At 33.4% G+C, this 22,968-nt stretch overlaps 2 protein-coding genes across 11 annotated transcripts; both read left to right on the top strand.

The window, feature by feature from the left end:
• The first annotated feature begins 1,252 nt into the window (after nucleotides 1–1,252).
• LOC114267626 (Endoplasmic reticulum vesicle transporter protein) lies at nucleotides 1,253–14,240 on the top strand. 7 transcript variants are annotated; one of them, XM_082901257.1, is made up of 13 exons: nucleotides 1,285–1,569; nucleotides 3,998–4,222; nucleotides 6,240–6,371; nucleotides 6,894–6,976; nucleotides 7,147–7,222; nucleotides 7,370–7,437; nucleotides 8,449–8,539; nucleotides 9,558–9,679; nucleotides 9,756–9,839; nucleotides 11,211–11,357; nucleotides 12,029–12,137; nucleotides 12,272–12,391; nucleotides 13,845–14,240. In XM_082901257.1, exons 3-13 carry the CDS (start codon nucleotides 6,284–6,286, stop codon nucleotides 13,916–13,918), a joined length of 1,062 nt encoding a protein of 353 aa, XP_082757383.1. In that variant the 5' UTR covers nucleotides 1,285–1,569; nucleotides 3,998–4,222; nucleotides 6,240–6,283; the 3' UTR covers nucleotides 13,919–14,240. The 7 variants fall into 7 exon arrangements, with proteins under 7 accessions (XP_082757381.1, XP_082757386.1, XP_082757382.1 ...); XM_082901259.1 differs by having other exon boundaries at nucleotides 1,289–1,569; nucleotides 6,257–6,371; XM_082901255.1 differs by lacking the exon at nucleotides 3,998–4,222 and having other exon boundaries at nucleotides 1,253–1,569.
• A 1,245-nt stretch (nucleotides 14,241–15,485) lies between these two features.
• Nucleotides 15,486–21,198, top strand: LOC114267584 (transcription initiation factor TFIID subunit 10). 4 transcript variants are annotated; one of them, XM_082901262.1, is made up of 7 exons: nucleotides 15,486–15,762; nucleotides 16,771–16,950; nucleotides 17,034–17,098; nucleotides 18,738–18,800; nucleotides 19,173–19,230; nucleotides 19,343–19,393; nucleotides 20,798–21,198. In XM_082901262.1, exons 2-7 carry the CDS (start codon nucleotides 16,858–16,860, stop codon nucleotides 20,876–20,878), a joined length of 411 nt encoding a protein of 136 aa, XP_082757388.1. In that variant the 5' UTR covers nucleotides 15,486–15,762; nucleotides 16,771–16,857; the 3' UTR covers nucleotides 20,879–21,198. The 4 variants fall into 4 exon arrangements, with proteins under 4 accessions (XP_082757388.1, XP_082757391.1, XP_082757390.1 ...); XM_082901265.1 differs by having other exon boundaries at nucleotides 15,486–15,866; nucleotides 16,796–16,950; XM_082901264.1 differs by having other exon boundaries at nucleotides 15,616–15,762; nucleotides 16,761–16,950.
• The last annotated feature ends 1,770 nt before the right edge of the window (nucleotides 21,199–22,968 follow it).

The raw sequence follows: 22,968 nt of genomic DNA, 5'->3' as shown, positions 1-22,968 counted from the left end.
TTTTCTGATGTGGGATATCGAGATAATTTTTTTCAAAAATCATAATAATTAAATTATAATTATATATGAAAAATAAGTATTTATCAAATAGAATTTATATAAATTGGTTATTATAATTAAAATTAAATTTATGTAGTTTGACATGATCTAAAAAAGTCAAAAAGTCACTATCCTATTTAAGTCACATCACCTCTCTAACACATTACTTCAAATTCAATCCATATTTTATAAAAGTCAAAAAGCATACTTATTTAAATCATTACAAACAGTTATTTAAATAGGAAAGACAGGCGGACGTGAATTTTTTAGAAAAAGTTAAGCCTTTAAATTTTACCACTTAAATAAGAGCAAAATACTACTTAAACCACTTAAATAAGAGCAAAATACTACTTATAATGATATATATGATAAGATCAATTGTTATTAATACGTTTAAAATAATTAATATGAGGTACCTCTCTAAATAAAAAATAATAATTGATAAGAGGCTAAGATCAATTGTTATTAATACCTTTAAAATAATTAATATGAGGTATCTCTCTAAATAAAAAATATGAGGTCTAATAATTGATAAGAGGCTAAGATCAATTGTTATTAATACCTTTAAAATAATTAATATGAGGTATCTCTCTAAATAAAAAATATGAGGTCTCTAAATAAAAAATAATAATTGATATGAGGCTGACGAAAATATCGTTCACATGTTTTTTAAATAAAATCAGGGTAGGTGTTGTTTGGGACATTTTTCTGAACAAGTCAAAAAGTGTAATTATTTAAAATATTTTAAATAACTCCCTAAGGCTAGGTTTGAGATATTGAAAAAAAAAAAAAAAAAAAAAAAGTTAAAAAGTCAAAAAATTATTAAAAAAGTCAAAAAAAAATTATCCTACTTTCATGTTTTGGGCTGCCAAAATTGTGTTTGGGCTGCCAAAATTGTGTCTGACCTAGAGGGTGTAAAAATATTATTTTGCTCCTTTTTTTTATTCCTTCCTCAACCCAATATTATGTGTTGTTTAGGATGTTTTAAATAAGTATATTTTTTATCTTTTTAGACAAAAAAATTGAAGAAAAAAATATAGATGTTTGAATTAATTTTTTGATTTTTTATGAGAAAATGTATAATAAAAAATTTTTAAAATTAATTTATAAAAAAAAATTAAAATTCAAAGTTATACAGCCGTAATTATTAATTTTTGATAAATAATATTAACTTTTTAATTTTTTGAATAATTTTTAATTTTTAAAATTTTTTATTTATTTTTTGTAATTTGGCCTTATCCTCTCAGCCGAAGATCCCCTTTCCCCTCTCTCTCTCTCTCTCTCTCAGTCGAGTTCTGCAGAGATAGCCACAAAAGGGGACAATCCGTCTCCGGAGATATCCACACCAGCGACTGCCGGAGATCCGTCGCAGCCTTCACCGTGCAGCACCGCAACAGCCGTGGGGAAGTCCGACCTCGACTCGATCGCAAATTAACAGTAACCGACGGCTGTCGGACAATCCGTCGCCCAGATCTGCACCACTGCTGACCAGATTTACACCACGCCGGCCCGTTTCCCCCTAACTACAAGGTAACATCTCTTCCACGCAAATTAATTTTCTCACTCTCGCTCTCCTTTCTCTGATTCTGTTCCAAAACTTTTCCTCTTTTCTATCTTTCTTCTCTTATCTCTAACACCGAAACCCTCTCTTCTCTCTACCAAAATCCTCTATCAAACCCAAACCCAAACACAAACCAAAACCCAAACCCAAACCCTTTACTGATCTGGTTGTCAGATGTTCATTTGGGTTCGGCGATCTGATTCACGATCTAAGCATCTCTCACGATTTCGGTTCGAAGTTCAACTTTATCCCTACAATCATCATTGTTATCCCTACCTGTATGATTTACTCGATTATGAAGCATACATATATGAATGTTCAACTTTTTTTTCATCACAAATTTGTTAATTTCATAATCAGACCAATCCAATTTTGCCTTATCAATACCAATGAATTGTTTGTTTCTTATAGACATTTATAATGTCATTAAATTTGGAAAAGTATACCGTTTGTTACTTTAACGATTCCTACAAATTCCAACTGCGGAGATGAATCATTTGTTCATTACATATGAAATTACACCATCAAATGTATTATTTTTTAAATGAATACATGTGTTAGGTTTATGTTATTGTCTTATTAAATTTTTGTTAAATATGTCATTATTAAAAAATGACAATAAGGTATATTTTGATGGATGAACTATTTATCTTATTGCGTTTTAAAATGTGAGTATATTGTATTTGAAAATTTTTAATGTGAAATAGAATTTATAACATCGCAAGAGTATTTATGTGACTACAAGTCAAACATATAGGATTTATTAGTAAATGACCAACAATATATTACCCTATCTTAGCTAAGTAAGAGACACAAAAGTGTAAATTACACGCAGAAAAAAATGTATATATATAGCTTCTAAACCAAAATATTTTTTTTGTTTTTGTTGATTTGTTTTTAATTTAACCTATTAGTTTATTTTCATTAACAAAATTATATTAACAAAAATAGATGTTTGAACTATGAAACTCAATGTAGGGTATACAAAAATAGATGTTTGAACTATAAAACTCAATAGTAGTTTAAACTATTAAACTATAATCTTTTGCCCTTTTGGCTAATTTAGCTCTGTTTTACAATTGTTTATATGTTTTTTTATTTTATTCCCAATATGAGTTTCAATGTTGGACTAAAAAATGGCGATAACAAATATGGCGATAACGAATCAAATTATCAATCGTCAAAATCCTAGCTAAGGCCATTGTCCACACAAAAAACGACACTTTGATGGAATTCTCACAATCCAAGTACTCTGCCAAGGAAAAGACCCACTTAGGCCACCAATCAAGGCCCAATAAAAAAAATGAGACCCAAAAAAAAAAACCCTTTGCAACCGGCCAATGCCACACCAAATGATCCCCCTCTCCGCCCCAACTTGCACACCATACAAGAGACCTAATAGATCCACCAATTTACGAATCCAAATTTTTTAAAAAGAGTGTACCTTGGAAATGATATGTCAACTATGCTAACTTAAAAATAAAATAGACTGTTTTTTTAACAATAAGTAGAATACAAAAATCAAGGTGTCACGAGTCTAGAATAAGTCCCTGAAGTCAAACCAAGAGTAGGTCACAAATGGAAAAGGCCTTCAAAGAACAAGATGAACATATCTACGGCTAGTTACCTACCATGTCGGGGAGTATGAAAAACACGTAACTTTCTTAGAAGTGTGTGTTTCTTAGGTGATGGGAAAGTACAAAACATGTGCATATCTCTTTATGAGTATAAAGAATTTTTAGATAGAATTATCTATGCTAAAGTAAAACTAATATCCTTCATAGTTCCAACAGATTGCTACTAATAAAGATTAAATATTCCTAGTAAAAATTAGTACGACCACTGTATAGGTATTAGAAATGCCACCTTATGATGGGAAGTACAATTTCATTCCATCTTATTCCACTAACTTCAAAAATCTTTGAATTGGTCTAGCAATGTTTGTTTTCCTTTCCTTTTTTTTTTAATATAAAGCAGCGCATGATGGTGTTAGTTTCTCAACATGTATGATATGTTAGGCATGAAACAAGTTTCCACTAGCTAACCCAACAATATTCTCGGCAAAACTTGACTATAATCTATCTAATTGTGAAAAAAATTGTCTTTAAATTTATCAATCCACATAACATGAAAATTATCAAAATTCTCGAAACACATCAAACACTAAACTCTAGATACAAAAAGTCGACGCTTATATCACATTTAAGCCATAAACTGTCATCTTTTGCTCAATATTTGAAATGCTACAAATCATAAGAAACCCATAAAATTAATTCAAAATCTTTAAGTCGTTCACAAATCCAATAATATATACATACAAAGATACAGCGAATCGATGCAATTACACAATTTTATGCAAATATATAACAATTATATTATATGTGCATAAGTATGTAGGGAGAGAAAGAGAAAGACCTGGGGAGGAGACGATGATCGTTGAGCTAAAGGTTGAACTGCCGTCCTAACTGATCTCTCGAGCCAGTACGGTCCAGCGACGAACCGGACTTATCGTTGTGACTGTGTTGAATTGGCTAGGGTTCGAAATCGAATTATGAGAGTAGAATTTTTCTGATCAGACACGTCTCCTCGTTTTTAGCTCAACGATCATCGTCTCCTCCCCAGGTCTTTCTCTTTCTCCCCCTACATATTTATGCACATATAATATAATTGTTATATATTTGCATAAAATTGTGTAATTGCATCGATTCTCTGTATCTTTGTATGTATATATTATTGGATTTGTGAACGACTTTAGATTTTGAATTAATTTTATGGGTTTCTTATGATTTGTAGTGTTTCAAATATTGAGCAGAAGATGACAGTTTATGGCTTAAATGTGATATAAGCGTCGACTTTTTGTATCTGGAGTTTAGTGTTTGATGTGTTTTGAGAATTTTGATAATTTTCATGTTATGTGGATTGATAAATTTAAAGACAATTTTTTTCACAATTAGATAGATTATAGTCAAGTTTTGCCGAGAATATTGTTGGGTCAGCTAGTGGAAACTTGTTTCATGCCTAACATATTATACATGTTGAGAAACTAACACCATCATGTGCTAGACCAATTCAAAGATTTTTGAAGTTAGTGGAATAAGATGGAATGAAATTGTACTTCCCATCATAAGGTGGCATTTCTAATACCTATACAGTGGCCGTATTAATTTTTATTAGGAATATTTGATCTTTATTGGTAGCAATCTGTTGGAACTATGAAGGATATTAGTTTTACTTTAGCATAGATAATTCTATCTAAAAATTCTTTATACTCATAAACAGATATGCACATGTTTTGTGCTTTCCCATCACCTAAGAAACACAGACACTTTTAAGAAGGTTACGTGTTTTTCATACTCCCTGACATGTTATGTAACTAGCAGTAGATATGTTCGTCTTGTTCTTTGAAGGATTTTTCCATTTGTGACCTACTCTTGGTTTGATTTTAGGGATTTATTCTAGACTCGTGACACCTTGTTTTTTGTATTCTACTTATTGTTAAAAAAACAGTCTATTTTATTTTTAAGTTAGCATAGTTGACATATCATTTCCAAGGTACACTCTTTTTAAAAAATTTGGATTCGTAAATTGGTGGATCTATTAGGTCTCTTTGTATGGTGTGCAAGTTGGGGCGGAGGGGGGATCATTTGGTGTGGCGTTGGCCGGTTGCAAAGGGTTTTTTTTTTGGTCTCATCTTTTTTATTGGGCCTTGATTGGTGGCCTAAGTGGGTCTTTTCCTTGGCAGAGTATTTGGATTGTGAGAATTCCATCAAAGTGTCGTTTTTTGTGTGGACGGTGGCCTTAGCTAGGATTTTGACGATTGATAATTTGATTCGTTATCACCATATTCTAGTAAATCGGTGTTGCATATGCTGTGGAGATGCAAAGTCTGTTGATCATTTGGTCATTCATTCTCCAATGGCCGATCGTTTGTGGGTGCTTATTTTTGGTGTGGCTTGGTTTCAACGAAGGGGTGCGGTGGGGTTTCTTTGGAGTTGGGGAGGGGGCCAGGTTGTGAACAAGTATTGGAAGGCTTGGGCCCTTGCCTCTCTGTGCTTAATGTGGTTGACTTGGTTGGAGCAAAAACAGCATATTTTTTAAGGGTGTTTTAACCAATCTCGAGGTTGGAGAATAGGGTTTTGCTGGTTTTGTATAGCTGGGTATTGGGGAGGGTGGATCCAACTGTGTTTCCTTTTCTGAATTTTTTGGATGGTTTGATTAGTTAGATGGTGTTTTCCCCCTTTCCCGGGGGTTCATTCATTGTATTCTTTTACATCAGCGTGATGCTTTGTTTTAATATTACTGCTCTTTATTCATTAGGGAAAAAAAAAATATATTTTTTTTGTCTTCCTTTTAAAGTTCCTACAAGATGCAAAAACATTTATGTCAAAATATCTCCCTTTATGGTGGCATTTGAATAATTTCACCATGGTCATCAAAGTAGCTTATAATGACTGTCGGTTCTCATATGTGTATGTATATCTCTACACATTTATATTATTGTTATATATTTCTTACATATTTGCATATACGTGTATAGATAATGGTTGCTCTTGGAAATTTGTTGAATTTGTCACTTATTTCCCCATGCCATAAGTTGCAGTTGTTGACTTGTATTACCATTCTAATTAAACTTGAGCAGTTCTTACCATTTGATAGGTGATTAAGATTAATAACGAGGTCAGGATGGGTCTCAAACAAGCAATAAAAAACCTTGACGCATTCCCGCGTGCAGAGGAGCACTTGTTGCAGAAAACACAATCTGGGGCAGTTGGTATCTACTTTTTTTCTCCGACTCCCCCTCATCCTCGTTCAAACTTTCTTTGAGAAAATTGCAAATTGTCATGTTATATTTTTGTTTGCTCGGCATGTTATTTGTAGTTAAGACATGCTGTACATGCATTATTAAGTTTGCTTATGTGGACACATCCTAATTTTAAAGAGTTGGGTATTTCTTTCATATGTAAGATTAAGACATGGTCAGATTGAACCCACTCGATTGCATGCAATAAAAGACTTATATTTCTCTTTCCCAATTCCTTATGTATAGGAGACATGTCTCTCTTTGAAACATGAAGGATGAGTGTACCAGAATGTTGTATGAGCTTTCAATAATTTGGCCTCTTTCTAGTTTAATTTGGATAAGTAAAATATATAGTAACTGCAACTGCACTACCTGATGTACTTAGTAAATATTAAAATGTGTTGGATTCCTGTATCCTATACTTTGATTTTATACTTAACAGTTTGATTCTAGTGCTAATTTGCAAATTTTTTTCCTTGTTTATTTGTCCAGTCTCCATTGTGGGTCTGGTCATAATCGCCTCTTTGTTCCTCCATGAGCTGAGATATTATATTACCACATATACTGTTCACCAGGTGTGTTATTTGTTCTAAATTACCCCCTGTAATGCTCCATTTTCTTCTAAATTTAGTGTAAGATAACGAGTACACTACGGCTTAATCATTTTTCTTTATTATTGTTATCGCGTAAAGATTTTCAGACTATATAGATGGTCTTCTTGCTGTGATAATTCATATCTTGGCAGATGGCTGTTGACTTGAAACGTGGAGAAACTCTTCCAATCCACATAAATATGACTTTCCCATCTTTACCTTGTGATGGTTAGCATGTTTTATGTTCTACATAACTGCCTTGTTTATTTTCTTATCCTTCATGTTTTTTTAATACCTTGACATAATGGGTGCATTTATGTGTTATACATTGTTCACTTTTTTCTGGGTTTTTTTTTTTTTTTTTTTTTTTGGCAGTTTTAAGTGTGGATGCTATTGACATGTCTGGCAAGCATGAGGTCGATCTTGATACAAATATATGGAAAGTAAGGCAGTTGAACATTTCTTGATTCGAATATACTTATAAGTTTCAGTTCGATATATAGTTTGACTCATTATATACATGAAATTGATGTAATCATACATCCTTATTAGTGTGCTTTGGTTAAGGATTTCTAGAGATAATGATGTAGGATGGGTTATTATTATTAGAAACCGTAGCAACATTTATAGCTGGATCATTATTAGAAACAGCACCATTTTATCGAGATTTCTTCCCCTCCTTTCCCACCAGGACATTCTCTAATACAAGTTTCTTTGTTGATGCTTAAAAAAAAGGAACTCTTTTCAAGAGTTGGGGTGTTGGACAACAGCTCATTTCTGATTCGTTTGATGCTTGCTGCATGTTGCTTGGTATCCATTAATTTTTAAGCCTAAGGGTGGGTTTGGAATTTGGCTTTTTTAGGAGCTAAAAAAGCTAATATGTTTGGGATGTTGCTTAAAAACCTTTTTTTTTTTTTTTTTTTTTTTGAGTGAAAAAGTTGATATGACATTTGACTTTTTTAGCTGATGACAAACAACTTAGTGGCTTTTTGGTTTTTTTAGTGAGAAGTTTGTTTTTTAGTTTACATCAAATGTCCACTAATGATATTTCAACTTGATTCTTAGTACGTAGTCTGTTTCTCCAAATGGAGATGCTTTTGCAGAGCTTATGGATGAGCCTTGGCAGGGGACACAAATTTTGTAGAATCTATACTTAGCTTCTCAGAAATTTGTGGTTGGTGGTTGTCATGTGACTCATGTTGTATATGTGCCCTTTTGAATAAAGGAGTGGGCTCAACCACTCCGCCAGACAGTATCACTAGTGATTAATTTGTTTTATTGGCTATGTTATATCCAGCAGCACTAATTTTTAGTATCCTGTGTTTGTTTCAGATAAGCTTCAATATCAATAGATTATTTCTTTTCTATATGCTTTTCATTTGTTCTCTCTCTCTCTCTCTCTCTCTCTCTCTCTCTCTCTCATGTTTCTGCTAATCAGTTGAGAGTTTCTGCAGCTTCGTTTGAGTAGTGATGGCCATATCATTGGCACTGAATATTTGTCAGATCTTGTGGAAAAGGAACATACTGATACTGCTCATAAGCATGGTAATGTCTTTTATTGAACATACCCTGCATTATGGTTTTGAATAAACTATAAGCCATTTTGCTTCTCTTTTTAAATTAATATGGTATTTTGTTGTCTCAATTTGTTACAATCGTTTTCATTTCTATGAAGATAGCTTGTGCAATTTCAAGGTTAGAAATGCAGGCTGTTGTTTTCTAAAATAAAGAACATAAAATCATTAGAAATAACATTTAGTAATGCAGCAACAGCTTGTTGAGCTTTATATATGGTTTGATTAATCTAAATCTGAATCAGGATCTTAATGCCCCACCCCAACGTTATGATAAAGGTTAGTGGCTTTGTCAGCATTTCAATCTGCCTACGGGTCGGTCAATAGTGGGGTTGAAGAGACTTGCCTAGTGGACCATCGTAGTCAACTAGCTTATGTGGCTAGTCGTCATTTTGACCACCCTTTGTTGACCAAGCACTGATGTTGTTGGTCAACCTACAACATTATGCAACTAGATTATCTAATTGAATATTTTCTTCCGGTGGAGCAGCAAACACCTTTTATAGCCTTCCTAGTTTCAACTATTGTCAGGATGGATGTAATTTCCCTGTTGATGTAGCAGCAGGTTGGATGGCTATAATTGACTTACTGTGCATTCAGTAAAAATAGCTAGGGTGACCATCGGAAATACGGTTTTTTTCCCCTTTCAAACTATGGTCTATTTTGAACATTGCAAATATGAATTTCAGTGTGACATGAACAATTATCATGATCTTGCGTCATTGTACACCATTTTTATTATTTTTTGTGTGTGCTGGTGAAGATTTCTCCTAAATTCCTAATGGTAGGAATTAAACCCTCAGCACCACCCCTTCCATTTGGATGCCATTGCTGCTATTAACCTTTGTCTTACAATGGTGCCTGTAATTTATCATTAGCAAATTAAATTATTATTTCCTTGTGCTCCTTGTGTAGTTGAGGGTCATAAAGTACTTTTCCTAAGCTTGTTTGTTATTAATTAAGTGGTTCTCACAAAAATCATTGATCAGATGGCGATAAAGATAATCATGAGGATTCAGATCAGAAAAATCACCTACATGGCTTTGATCAAGATGCTGAAACAATGATTAAGAAGGTCAAGCAAGCATTGGGTAATAGAGAAGGATGTCGGGTATGTTTTGGTCCCAATTTGGATGTGAACATGCTCGAGTTTATGATAGAATTAATAAGCTTAACCATTCTTGCAGGTTTATGGGGTCTTGGATGTCCAAAGAGTTGCTGGGAACTTCCATATCTCAGTTCATGGGTTGAACATTTTTGTTGCACAAATGGTCAGTTTTTTTTTTTTTACTGTTTTTTTAAAGGTTATTTTCTTGTAATGTAATTCCATGTAACAAGTCATCAGTATGTATAAATATGTGAATAATGTGATTCCTGATTAAACCATTGGTTGCTTGGTAAAATTAATAAAAACAAATAAAAAAAATGGAAGAAGCGGGAGGAGAAGAAAAATAGTGAGAAGTTGATTCTCTTAATATTATTTAGACAAATACTTGGAGAAGTACAAAATACTTCTAATTTAGTATAGTTTAGCTACCCCCCTTTATTTAAAATAGAAAAATGCTTGGGAGCACTAATTAGTGCTCCCACTAATTAGGTGGCAGTGGGTCCCGCCATTAAAGATTTGATGTTTTGGTCTTGAAGTTGTATTTTTTTTTTTTTTTTTTTACTTTTTTAATGTATTAGTGCTATTAGTGGTGATGTTTTTAGTGGGATGAATCATTGTTGTTTAAAATAACAGCAAATTGGTCTTCTATCTTCATAAAAGGTACTCAGCCTGAACTTAAGTTTTCGGTAATAAAATATTGGTCCACTTCAATTTGCTAAATTTTGTGATGCTGGCCTTTAGGAGTCTGGCTTGTGTGTGAACCTTACTTCCATGCTTATATAAATGCTCTATCGTGATGTATATGGGGAATTCCTGTAACACGGAAGAGAAGTCATGTCCTAGTTTTGGTCCTCTAAAATTGGAGTCTATGAGGCGTTATTCTCATTTTATTACTTTTGGAAGTTCAAGCTTTTATCCTTACACTAAGCACTGATGAGATATGAAAAAGAAAAAAGAAAAAAGAAAAACTTGGGGTTCATTGTGATCTCTCATTTCATTTGTTCATTTTTTTGGAATTTCTGTGGCTTTTACGGTGGAATTTATCATTGAAACATGGAGGCATGCAAAAAACAGGAGTTCTTCATATCCTCTGGTTGTGATCATCTTTAGGTTTCTTTGAAGTGACAAAATTCATAATTTGACGTCATTTTTGAGATTGGTGCCATTTTCATAATGGCTCCAGTCAAAATAATTGACTTAATTGGAATGAAATACAGAAAGTTAAATGGCTATTAACTTTCCTTGGGACTCAAATATACCCTTTGACTTATACATCATACCAATTAGTTAACAAGGGGTAACTTCTGTCATTATAAGGAGATTAAATTGTTCAAGTTATTTTTAAGAAAATGGCCAGATCTTTTGTTTTGTTTGCTAGCCTTTTGAATGTCTTCTACTGCTAGTGTGGAGGTTAATTCATATCCTTCCATTTCAACTGTTTTTTCATTCACTTTAGTTCACTTACCTATTGCTTTTTTTTTCTTCTCTCTCTCTCTCTCCCCCCTTCTTTGCTTTTTTTTTTTTTGTCCAACAGATTTTTGAAGGGCCCATTCATGTCAATGTGAGCCATATTATTCATGATTTATCATTTGGGCCAAAATATCCCGGAATTCACAACCCACTTGATGAGACTTCAAGGATTCTGCGTGGTTCAAGTGGAACGTTCAAATATTACATAAAGGTTTGATTCCTGGTCTTTCTTTGATAAAATTGTTGATTTATCTTCTGGTGTTTCTATGCACCTTCTTTAAGATAGCTGGTGCATTTTTTCTGCACATGTGTGCTCCAGATCTTGCTGTTCGAGGGGACCCTTGCTTAAATGATCATTGTGTTGTCCTCAGTGTTGAAAGAAAAATAAAACTGGCTATTTTTGCACATGTTATCTTGGAAGCATTTTTCTTATGATCATTAGAATTTACTAGTATCACACTATTTGAACAAATTTATGGGACGCCCTTATGGAGAGTGGGTAATGACCATATAAATGTTGTGTTTTGTTCATGGATTCATGGAGTGAAAAGATAGGAAAAGAAAATGAATGAAAGCATTCCCTTATCATTTCTGTTCACGCAACAAATCCAAGATCTAAACATAGTCTTAACATGATTGTTGTTGGATGTTTTGGTCTGATAAAGCATACAAAGCACTCAATTGTTAGCCCTTGCAGGCTGAAACCCAAATTTTCTCTATTATTGAACAATAATTTATTGAAACAACATATTCATTTATTGAACAAAAATTTGAACTCTGCTTTATGTATATATATAGTTCATTTAATAGTTGGGTCTATATTTAGGGTTTTAGCATTCTTTTTCTTGCTCTTTGTTGAGAAATTTGTTTGTTTCCATGTAGATTGTTCCAACTGAATACAGATACTTATCAAAAGAAGTTTTACCAACTAATCAATTCTCAGTCACGGAATATTATTCTCCTATGAAGGAGTATGATAGGACTTGGCCAGGTTTGTTTGGACCCTGGAATTTATTTTGATCCCTCTCTGCTAACTCTTCTTTTTCTCTTCCCGATCTTTTTTCTGTTCCTTGCTGCTACTATCATCTGTGTTCCAATTACTAACCCCATTGTTATTCTATCCAGCTGTTTACTTTCTGTATGATCTGTCACCAATTACTGTGACCATCAGAGAGGAACGTCGCAGTTTTCTCCACTTCATCACTCGGCTTTGTGCAGTATTGGGCGGTACATTTGCCTTAACAGGTTTGTACTATTCTCTTTACCCTGCTTTTTGGGATTTGGGAAAAAGTTGCACACACTGAAGAATGAGGATCTGGAAAAGGTATCCTATCTGTGATGATTCAATTGAAAGATAACCATCCACTTAATAACAAAATCGATTTTTTTTTTTCCGTAATAATTCTGAAAATTTGCCTCATCATTTAAATTTATTTTGAAGTCTAATTTTTTAAAAGGTCTGTACTAATAAAAAAAACTGTAAAACTGGTTAAAGTGACAAATTACCAAAGGAAACAGAAAGCCTGCGTTTGGTTGTATTTTGTAAATGTGATTTGAGAGTATGAGTTTTATTTTGAGTTTGTGTGTTGTAGAATTATGATTTGAGTGTAGAAAATTTGTTTGGTAAAGAGTTTTGAAAATAGTTTTGGAAAAGAGGTTTGATTTGAGTGGGGAATTGTTGATGTGACATTTGATATGTGATTCAAAAATTTACAACTCATAACTAAACATACAACTCAAAATTATTTTAAAACACATAAAATTTTTTAAAAAATTCAGAAAATATTTTTCCCAAGTATGTAAATCAATTGCCAAAAAAAAAAAAAAAAATTCTGGAATTCAGAGGACATCCGGGCGGACTTCCTCAGGCAAAATTTTGACAAAAATGCGGCCTGTGCATCAGAGTTCTCGAGAGTGTGGAAAATTGATTTCAAAACCATAACCAAACATCATACTCAAACACACGTGTAGAAAATTGATTACAAATCACAACCAAACAGAGCCAAAAATATTGTGGCTGTGAATTTTGCATTTTTTACGACTTCATATTTGAACTCACGCTCCATTTGTTTGGGCAAAAAACATTTTTTTGAAAGTTTTTCTCATTTTCTTGTGTTTGGTACAACGGAAAATGAAAGCCAATAGAAAACATTTTCCATGGTTAATGTAAAAAAAGGTCTATTTGCGCAGAAAATGTTCCCACTTTTAAGGGTAGAAAACATTTTTCAAACTAAAGTCTTAGCAATGTCACCATCACCTCCACCACTTCGATCACCGTCACTGCCACTACCACTACCACCACAATTCCACCACCTTCACCTCCGTCCTGCCGCCACTACCACTAATACAACCATTAGTTTATTAGTTTCAAAAACGCAACTAAACATAGGAAAATGTTCTCCTGAAAACATTTTCTCGAAAAAAGTTTTTTTTTGTAGAAAATGCTTTTCATTGGAAAAAAAAACAAACTGAGGGTCAATGAAAATTCACCTAGAAATTCATCTATGAAAAACTATCTTGGCCGTCGCTTGAAGTTTTGAGAATCCGTTTTGAGAATCCATCTACTGCAAAAGTTTTATGAAGCCCATGTTTGAGGTTATGGGCAGGAATCTGCTCTGTGTCATTTCTAATTTTCCGAATCATATAAAGTTCACTTTCCATTGATGTTCTCATAATGTAATATATTGATATTTAACAGGAATGTTAGATCGATGGATGTGTAGAATTCTTGATGCAGTAATGAAGCCAAATGCTAGAAGTATGTGGCGGTAAACATGGGGATTGCGTCTATTAAAGCAAAGATTATATAACCACTAATTGATAGCGTGGTGGGAGTCTGAAATTATGCTGCTGAGGGAGATTATATATAGAGCATTATATTGGTTGTTTAATTTTTCTTTCTTGTTTACCCTCGTCCAACTGATGATTCAAGCCACATTGTCATCTTAACACTGTTACCCATTTTATAAATGTGTCTCCATGCATGTTGTGGTTTTTCTGGGAAGAATGTATAAGAGGATGTACTTGATTGCTTCCCAAAATACATGGGGTCACATCTTAATGATAATTGGCTAAGGATATACTCTTGGGTAAATGAGGGTACACATGGCATGAGATGATTGGATAATTTTTTTGTAGCTTTGTTTTATTTTATTTATTTTTGGGGATGAGTGGATGATTTGTTTATGATTAATGCTATTGGTGGTGGGATGAAGTGGATAAGATTTTGGAACTCTTTTTTTATTATCCAAATTATAGTGGAAAATCTCACTTTTCTTGATAATTGTCACATAAAATGGATTTTAACGTTGTGTTTTGTTGGGGGATTTGAGAAGGGATTTAGAAAAAGAAAGGAAGAAAGTGTGAAACTATGTAAAATGTAGGTATATTTCATTTACATTTTTTTCTCTTTTTCTTTCTCTTTTCAAATCTTCTCTCTTTTTCTTTTCAATTTTTTTTCTAAATCCTTCAACCAAACAAAGCATAAAGAAGAATAAAAATTTGGGAATTGTCACTCTTGCAAGATTATCCTAAAATTGATTTTTTTTCTCAAATTATTACTTGAATTTGGAGATTACTCTCAAAATAGAATTTGTACATATTATGAGTCTATCACTTTAAAATAAATGATTTACCAAGTTCTTTCCTTTTTGTGTTTTTTTGAGGAAGAATTTATCAAGTTACTTATTAATTATATAAATGTTACTGTCATATCATTTGGGTGGCAGTGGGTTAGTTGATATATCCTGCTTATGTACATATGCAAATTGCCTTACATTTTGATCTCTCACAATTTTTTTCTTGAACTCTAGTAACACACCATTCGTTGCCTTTCAGGTTCATTGCATACTAATTTGATTCTGTTATATATTAATTTCTAAATATAATTTTAAATAAAATCATGAAGTTGATTAATTTGTGAGTTTGGTATTGAGATTCAGAATAAATAATTTTTTTGTTGAAATTATTACAAAATTATGATTATGTATTCATTAGTATTCTTTTTCATTTATATTTTTGACCAATCCAATTCGTTGGTTGGTTCATGATGGTTAAAATGTTGAATTAGGTTGAGGATTGGTGGATTGAAGATGGGTAAAAAAATTGGAAAACGTTTTTAAAAATATTTACAAACAGTAAAGTGATAATTTTTTTCACCAACATCAATAAATTTTTTAAAATTTCACTAAGTTGTAATTTTCTCTAAAAAAATCCTCAATTTGTTAAAGGGTGGTTGGATTTGTGATTTTCCCTCCCTAAATTGACACAAATTATACAAGGACAAATTATAAATCAGGTAAATTAACATATTAATGAAAAAAATTCCCAAACATCCACCGATGATAGGTTATTACCCTACTATACAATCCTTGTTAAATGTGCGGTCCAACCGGTGACTTGCTCCAACCAGCAGACCCGCAGGGGTTGACAAGCCCTCTATATATTCCAAATTAGGGCTCAAATCAAATCAATTGACGATCAATCTGCAAATCTCTCTCTCTCTCTCTCTCTCTCTCTCTCTCTCTCTCTCTCTCATCCGCGATCGATCCCTCATCTCTGTTCACTGAAGTCCAGTTGCGACATCTTGTTCTCCGGCGACGGCAGCGTAAGTTCAGGTACCAACTCTGCTCCTGCTCTATGCATCCCCTCGGAAGCTAAATCGAAAGAGAACACTAATAATATTAGTCGTTTTTCTTTGCTTCCTCAGCAACCAAACTGAGTATCTTAGAAAATTCTATACAATTGTTTCGTTTATTGGTGTCAATTTGTGAAGCATCTACGAATTCCATTCACAAATAATAAAACAGTTTTTAGAGATTTTTCGTTGAAAATGTTTTTTTTTTTTTTTAATATGTTTTCGTTGTTTGAGCCTTACATGTTTTTACTTACATCTTCAGTTGCCTTTCTTTGTGGCATTCTGAAATGGAGATAACTTTTTCATTTCTACTCAATCAATATTCTGAACTCTGATTTGGTTTTACAGAGCTTGGCTTATTTGATATCAAATTTGTTTTCCCAATTAAAGTTTTAGATGGTACTTGCTTGGTTTGCAGAGTTAATGTGGGAGAAAATGTCTATCAGTGTGTTTGGTTTGAGCATTTTGGATTAAGTTTTTTGAAAATTAATCTTTTTTGTTTTTCGTGTTTTTTTATTTTTATTGAATATTTTTTAAATTTTAAATATTTTTTTTTAATTTTTTAGATGCACCTATTTAGATATATCTAAAAAGTAAAAAAATTATAAAAAAATATTTTAAAAAATTAATAAATACATAAAAATACAAGAAATGTACTGAATTTTTGTATTTTTTTATATTTTTGGTATTTAATGAATTTTTAAAAGATTTTTTTTACGATTTTTTTACTTTTTATGTGTATTTATGTTAGGTGTGTTTAAAAAGTAAAAAAATTGTTTAAAATATTAAAAAAATTCAGTAAAAACAAAAAAACACTAAAAATAAGAAAATAAAATTTTTTGAAAAGTGTTTTTTTGAAAAATGAAAACAAACAAAGTGTATAGTTTTATTTATTTATGACATAATTACGACATCATCGGTCAATCACGGTTCAATTTCGACTGACTCGATGGTTGAACCATTGATTCTGAGACCCAGCCTTTTTTAGGTTTCCTTAACAATCAGGGTTTTAGAACATTGGTAAGAAGGCCTACCTCGCAGTTCAAAGGGGGAGAGAGAGTTGGGACAAGCAAAGATGAACCACAATCAGCAATCGAGTGATGGCAGGCACGATGAAGATACTGTGCTCTCTGATTTCCTTGCGTCCTTGATGGACTACACCCCCACTGTAAATTATCCTTGAAAAGCTCAATGAAAAACCTATGTATGCTTTGTTTTCAATAATAAATTTACTATGTTTTTTGGTCTCAGATTCCAGACCAATTGGTGGAGCATTACTTGGCGAAAAGCGGGTTCCAATGTCCTGATGTTCGATTGTAGGTAGTTCTACTCTCTGTTATTAAAATCATACAATTCGCGATTTGAATCATACAATTCGATTCGATTCAATGGGTAATCGATACAAACAGGTTGTGTGAATCGCAAATAGTCATGAATTGTAGGTGAATCAATGAATTGAATCAGAGAATCAAATCAGTGAATCGTGAATCGATTCGAATCGCTAAAATTGATGTCTGACTTTCTTTTATGGTTTTTTATTGTTGGAAAATGGTTCACAAAACATTTTTAAGATCTTTAAGATTACTACATGCCATATTTTGGCTTTCTCCCTCCCTATTTACTCTCAAATACTCAAACTTTAACCCCAAAAAATGAATTTTCTCTCTCTACAATATTCTAGGCTTACATATTCAATTTTATCTAAATACTTGCATTTACAAAATAAATTTTTTTAAGGCATCAAAAAAGATTTTTGAAAAAATTGAAATTTTTGATTTTTTGACCTTGTAAAAAGTTTAAAATATTGTTGTTGAGTTATTGTTGCTTGAAAATTAAAATTTTGTCTTTGCTTGCTATCTTATTGATAAGAAATAGTATCTAAAAGGGAAAAGGTGAAGTGGGAAACATGGGAACCCATGTTAACTTCTTACCCATACCACATGATCATCATTTAAAACAATATTTTCATTGATTTAAGTCTAAATATTTCATATTTATTAGATATTTAATATTTAAGTGTGTAGATATATTTTTTTATGTAATTTAAAAAAGGTGACCGAATTTTTACAATTCACGATTTAATTCAATTCATGATTCGGTACAATACCGTTTCGATTCACTATTCAAATCCCGATTTGACAACTGTGCTTCTACGCCTCCTAAAATGTCATCCTCGTATTTGTCTCTCTATTTGTTTGCCCTCTATTTGGTTGCCAACAAAATTGAAGTAAGTGCACAATCAGATTAAAAATGAGTAAACCTAACTCGATAAAGGTAAATAGTTGTGTTAAGGTCAGTTGACTGGATGTTTCTGTGAGGGGTTTGTGTTGATGAAAAATTGATGATTCAAAGCTAGTAATTTTTCTAATTTCCTCAGTTTTCTCACAAAGGAAACCCACAGTGAAGTACGGCAATGTCATTAGAGGGTTATCCAAAAGCTGAACGGTAGGAGGGCTAGGAGGACTATGAGGGATTTTGATTCTTTTGTAAGGGAGTATGATTTGATTGACCCACCTTGTTGAATGCTTAATTTACTTGGTCCAATTTTCAGGAGGTGCTTTGAGAATATGTGGTTGGATCACCCTTTCATTCAAAAAGGATTTTAAAGAGTAGTGGGCGAATTGTAGGATTCAAGAGTGGAAGGGTTTTAAGTTCATGAATAAATTGAAAATGATCAAATGAAAGTTAAAAGAACGGAATAATGAGGTTTTTGGTTATTTAAGGGCCAAGAAAAGTGAGATTGAAAAAAGGTTCGAGGTTCTTGATTGTCTTGAATCTGGGGGGAATTTGATGAGACACTTAGAAAGGAAAGCTCAAATTTGAAAAAGTAATCTTTAGAGAATCAGTTCATCAGAGCGCATATTTTGTATTTCATTTTTCTGCACATTTGTATGGATATATATATATATATATATATATATATATCAAATCGTTTATCTCCTTTATTTTTTGCAGAATCAGACTGGTAGCTGTTGCTACGCAGAAGTTTATTGCAGAGGTTGCAACTGATGCTCTTCAGTATGTTTCTCACTTCTGATAATTTTTTCATTACTGAAGTCTTTTCATTTGAGATTCACCAATACTTCTATTTACAGGTTCATCGTATACATTTCATATTTGCACTTCGAATTTTCATTATTTAGATAGTTTTACATTTATTTGTTTATTGTAAGTTACCCATCTGCATCGTAATAGGAAAATGTTTGGTAGCTCAAAATTTTGTAGCTCAAATGGCTCAAATCTGTCAAAACGACGTCGTTTTACACTCATTTACACTCAAAACGACGTCGTTTTACACTCATTTACACTCAAAACGACGTCGTTTTGAGTGATTTGAGCCATTTGAGCCACAAAATTTTGAGCTACCTAGCATTATTGATCTTAATATAGGCAATGCAAGGCAAGGCAGGCAGCTGTAGTCAAGGACAAGAGAGATAAGCAGCAAAAGGTCCTCACATTTTACTTACGTTTTTCTACTTCTCAATTTTTTTATTTTTGTATATTTCCAGCTTTTTTTTTTCTTCTTTACTTTAGTTTAATCCGATCTCTCTCTCTAATAGGATAAGCGTTTAATCTTGACAATGGAGGACCTCTCCAAGGCTCTGCGTGAGGTAAGCACTTTAGTGCTTCAAGCAGTATTGGTATCAAGAGTCAAATTTATGCCAGCCAACCTCAAAATGACAAATATCATGTCTCCTAATAGTTTGAGATGCAAAATTTCTAACCTCCAAATTTCGATAGTCATAGAACTTCGGCAATGCTGGACATCAAAGTTCTACCTTTTCGATTTGAATATTGTAAAACATGATATTTCAATAGATGGATATGTGTGAAAAGCCTGTTTTGGAAAATGTGCTAAGACGGTGATTCTTTAATAAACGATATATCCATGTTATTAATTTTTTGATATGTAAAGTAATCTAACCACTGAAAAGGCCTAATAGGGGTGCGACTTATCTACACAGGCAGCTTGCCTCAACCATTATGAGAATACCTTAAATGCCAATATTTGAATAGATTAACTACATAATGGCACATAAGCCATGGAAAATTGAGTTGTGTTAGGAAAGCAGAAGCATATTTTTAGGCTCTATTTAATTGGTTCTTTATTTATTTTGTGTAGATAAGTAAAAATAAATGCTGAGAAAGCAATTGGGTTTGTTAGCTGAGAAAGCTGACTTTTGCTAGTACCTTCTTCAATTAAATGCTAACAGATTTCTTATTTGTATTAGAGTATCTGTAATTGGCATATTGTCCTTAGGGCTGAGCAAGGAATCCGTGAAATTCGTAATCCGATCCAGTCCAGTCCAATCCGATAGGTTTGGATTGGTTTTTTGAATCCGTGGTTCGGTTCCGGATTGAATAATTAAAAATCCGTAGTTCACGGATTGGTTCCGGATTGAATCCCACGGTTCCGGATTGGAACCGATCCGGACCGTATACAAATAGTCTATATTTTTATTATACATCCTCCCCCATAGTATCTTTTCTTATTCTATGTAAAATCTAAACTCAAACCTAAAATCGTATAATATCTTCTTTTATTACTTTTGTTTGTTAGTTTTAAGTTTTAATTTGCAATGGTCTAAATACTTATGGTGAAACCAGTTTTCTTATAGTTGTTTAAATTCTAGAGCAGTATGTCGTTATTATAGAAAAATATGTTGCTATTATGGAACTAATATAGCGCTATGTTTATATTTTTATGAAATTCAAGTGTTATATATATATTTTTGTTATTTAATTATGTGAATCCGTGGTCCTAAACCGATCCAATCCGTATTTAAATGGATTGGTTCGGATTGGTTCTATGATTTAAACGGATTGGATTGGTTCCAATTTTTTAGGAACCGTAAATAACGGATTGGTCCTGGTTTTATCCCAATCCGGTCCAATCCGGACCATGCTCACCCCTAATTGTCCTGGTTCTCAGTGATGGCCTCCAGAACTCTCTCATTCGTTTCAGATTACAACCATTTTACGCTGATTTTAGGTTTCTCGTTGTTATTGAGCAGTATGGCGTGAATGTGAAACATCAAGAGTATTTTGCTGATAGCCCCACAACTGGGTTGGATCCTGCTTCAAGAGTTGAATGAGCTCGGTGCCTCGTATCTGTAAAAACAAATACTTCACGGTGGCTTGCATTTTGAATTCAACTTTTAACTAATTTGCAAGGCTATGAAAATACACCATTATTTTTACATATTATGTCATCAATCTGTAGATGATTTCATCATGGTCTTGTTGCTACACAACTAGGTAGATGCAGTTATCCTGTTTTCTTAGTATCTCTCTCCCCTCGACAAAAAGAAAAAAAAAATGGAAAAAGTAAGAATATGGAAACAAATACTTTATTTGTATTTGTATTTGTATTTTTTTTATTAATGCGAGGATATTATGCTGGATTTTGAAAGCATTTGAAACTGGCAAGGTCTATTTCTTAAATAAATGTAGGAATTTGTTGAACAATTTGCAGGCAGTTGCGGTTGTTAGTTGCAATATTGCATTGTGAAACGAGTCCGGATTCTCGGCCGCCCTTTCCGGCGGCCGTTCCATCAGCCCCCCAAAACGACGTCGTTTTGGGGGTTTTTTTGATTTTTTTTTTTTTCTTTCTTCTTCTTCGTTGCAAAACAGAACCAGAGGGAGGGGAGGGGAGGGGAGGGGAGGGGAGGGAGGGAGAGAGAGAGAGGGAGGGGAGGGGAAGGAGAGAGAGAGGAAGGGAGAAGAAGAGGGAGCACCGGACTGGAGGGGGCCTAAATCACCGGGGGAGGAGGAGGCGGTCCGGACGCGGAGGCGACGGCAGATCGGGCGACGATCGACGGCTGGCGAGCTCGACGGCTGGCGAGCTCGACGACCTACGACGGCGAGCTCGACGACCTGCGGACCCCAAAATCCGGCGAGCTCCCCTCCCCTCCCCTCCCCTCCCGCGGGCTCCCCTCCCCTCCCCTCTGCTCTGCTCTGGTTCTGCGAAAAAAAAAAAAAAAAACGAAAAACCCCCCAAAACGACGTCGTTTTGGGGGGGGGGGTTGTTGGGAACTGCCGCCCAAAAGGGCGGCCGAGGATCCAAATTCTTGTGAAACACCATGGAAAATGCTATATCGCACTTTCTTATTACTAGATACACAAACATTGATCTCACATGTATTATTTAATATAGTTCCCACTATTTTTGTGCCTAGTGGTAAAAAAAAAAAAATTCTTGTGATTGTGCGATTCGTTCATGAGAGGGCTCTCTTATTATTATTTTTAATTGGGAAAATTGAATGGGTCTATGGGGTTTTTACCGGTGTTGGTTTTTTGAAGTCCAAAACAAGAAGTTTTTTTGGTTTTTTTGCTTAAATAGTTTAAAAGTGAGATTTTTAGCTGAAACCAAATAGAGCATTCCCCAAAGTGATGACCCACATCAGAATCCAAGGGTAGTGTGATTTTAAAGTTTGCAATGACGTATGACTTATAATTGCAAAGGCATGTTCTAAAAATGATATGAACACTTCATAGCAAAAGTGGAACCAATGATATTAGTTAAATATATGTTTTACCCCGTAAGAGAGTTGATAATGAAACATGTAATGGATTGTAAAGTAACAATTGTATAGGATCTCACTACACAACTTAGGTTAATAGTGTTAAATGTATGTATTAAAAAAATTGCAAGAGAAAGATAGAAGAGTCGGAGAAGTAACCCCCACGAATTAGATGGTGGAATTTAAATTTTGAAAATTTAGCACTCTTTAAGAACCGTATGATTGAGGAATGAAAATGTATGATTGAGGAATGAAAATGAATTTTGAACGAGAAAACTAGTTCATATGTGTGAGATGGTCAATTGTAATAAAATAAAGTAGCAAAAGAAGCTTCTGGTAAATTCAAGAGAGTGGGTTACTACCTTAAAAAATTAAATAAATAAATAAATAAAAACTACGTGGTGGAATGACACGGTTCAAAAAGTAATTTGTCACAATACTGTCTCCACATGTGGGAATAACCAATTTTTTTTAGATAAATAAAATAGCTAAAACCTTAGCTAAGAAAGCCATTATGGAGGCTGAAGCAATTATGAATGATGGGGAAAAAAGATGTCGATAAACTTGCTAAGATAAGAGAAGGAAAAAGATAGATAAAAACCTAATTACATCAAGTATACTAGGGAAAATATGAAACTGTGCTTGAGTTATTTTGAAAAGCT

The sequence above is a fragment of the Camellia sinensis genome, chromosome 13 (genome assembly GCF_055761805.1).
Source record: "Camellia sinensis isolate YWXY chromosome 13, ASM5576180v1, whole genome shotgun sequence".
NCBI lineage: Eukaryota > Viridiplantae > Streptophyta > Magnoliopsida > Ericales > Theaceae > Camellia > Camellia sinensis.
Note: the sequence above shows the minus strand (reverse complement) of the source record. Positions and strands in the feature narration are given on the sequence as shown.

Coding starts and splice junctions, on each gene's coding strand:
- LOC114267626 (XM_082901255.1), top strand. CDS start 6,284: ATGGGTCTCAAACAAGCAATAAAAAACCTTGACGCATTCCCGCGTGCA. Junction 7,223..7,369: donor CCCATCTTTACCTTGTGATG/GTTAGCATGTTT, acceptor TTTTTTTGGCAG/TTTTAAGTGTGGATGCTATT. Junction 9,680..9,755: donor GTAATAGAGAAGGATGTCGG/GTATGTTTTGGT, acceptor CCATTCTTGCAG/GTTTATGGGGTCTTGGATGT.
- LOC114267584 (XM_082901262.1), top strand. CDS start 16,858: ATGAACCACAATCAGCAATCGAGTGATGGCAGGCACGATGAAGATACT. Junction 17,099..18,737: donor CAATGTCCTGATGTTCGATT/GTAGGTAGTTCT, acceptor TATTTTTTGCAG/AATCAGACTGGTAGCTGTTG. Junction 18,801..19,172: donor GTTGCAACTGATGCTCTTCA/GTATGTTTCTCA, acceptor ATCTTAATATAG/GCAATGCAAGGCAAGGCAGG.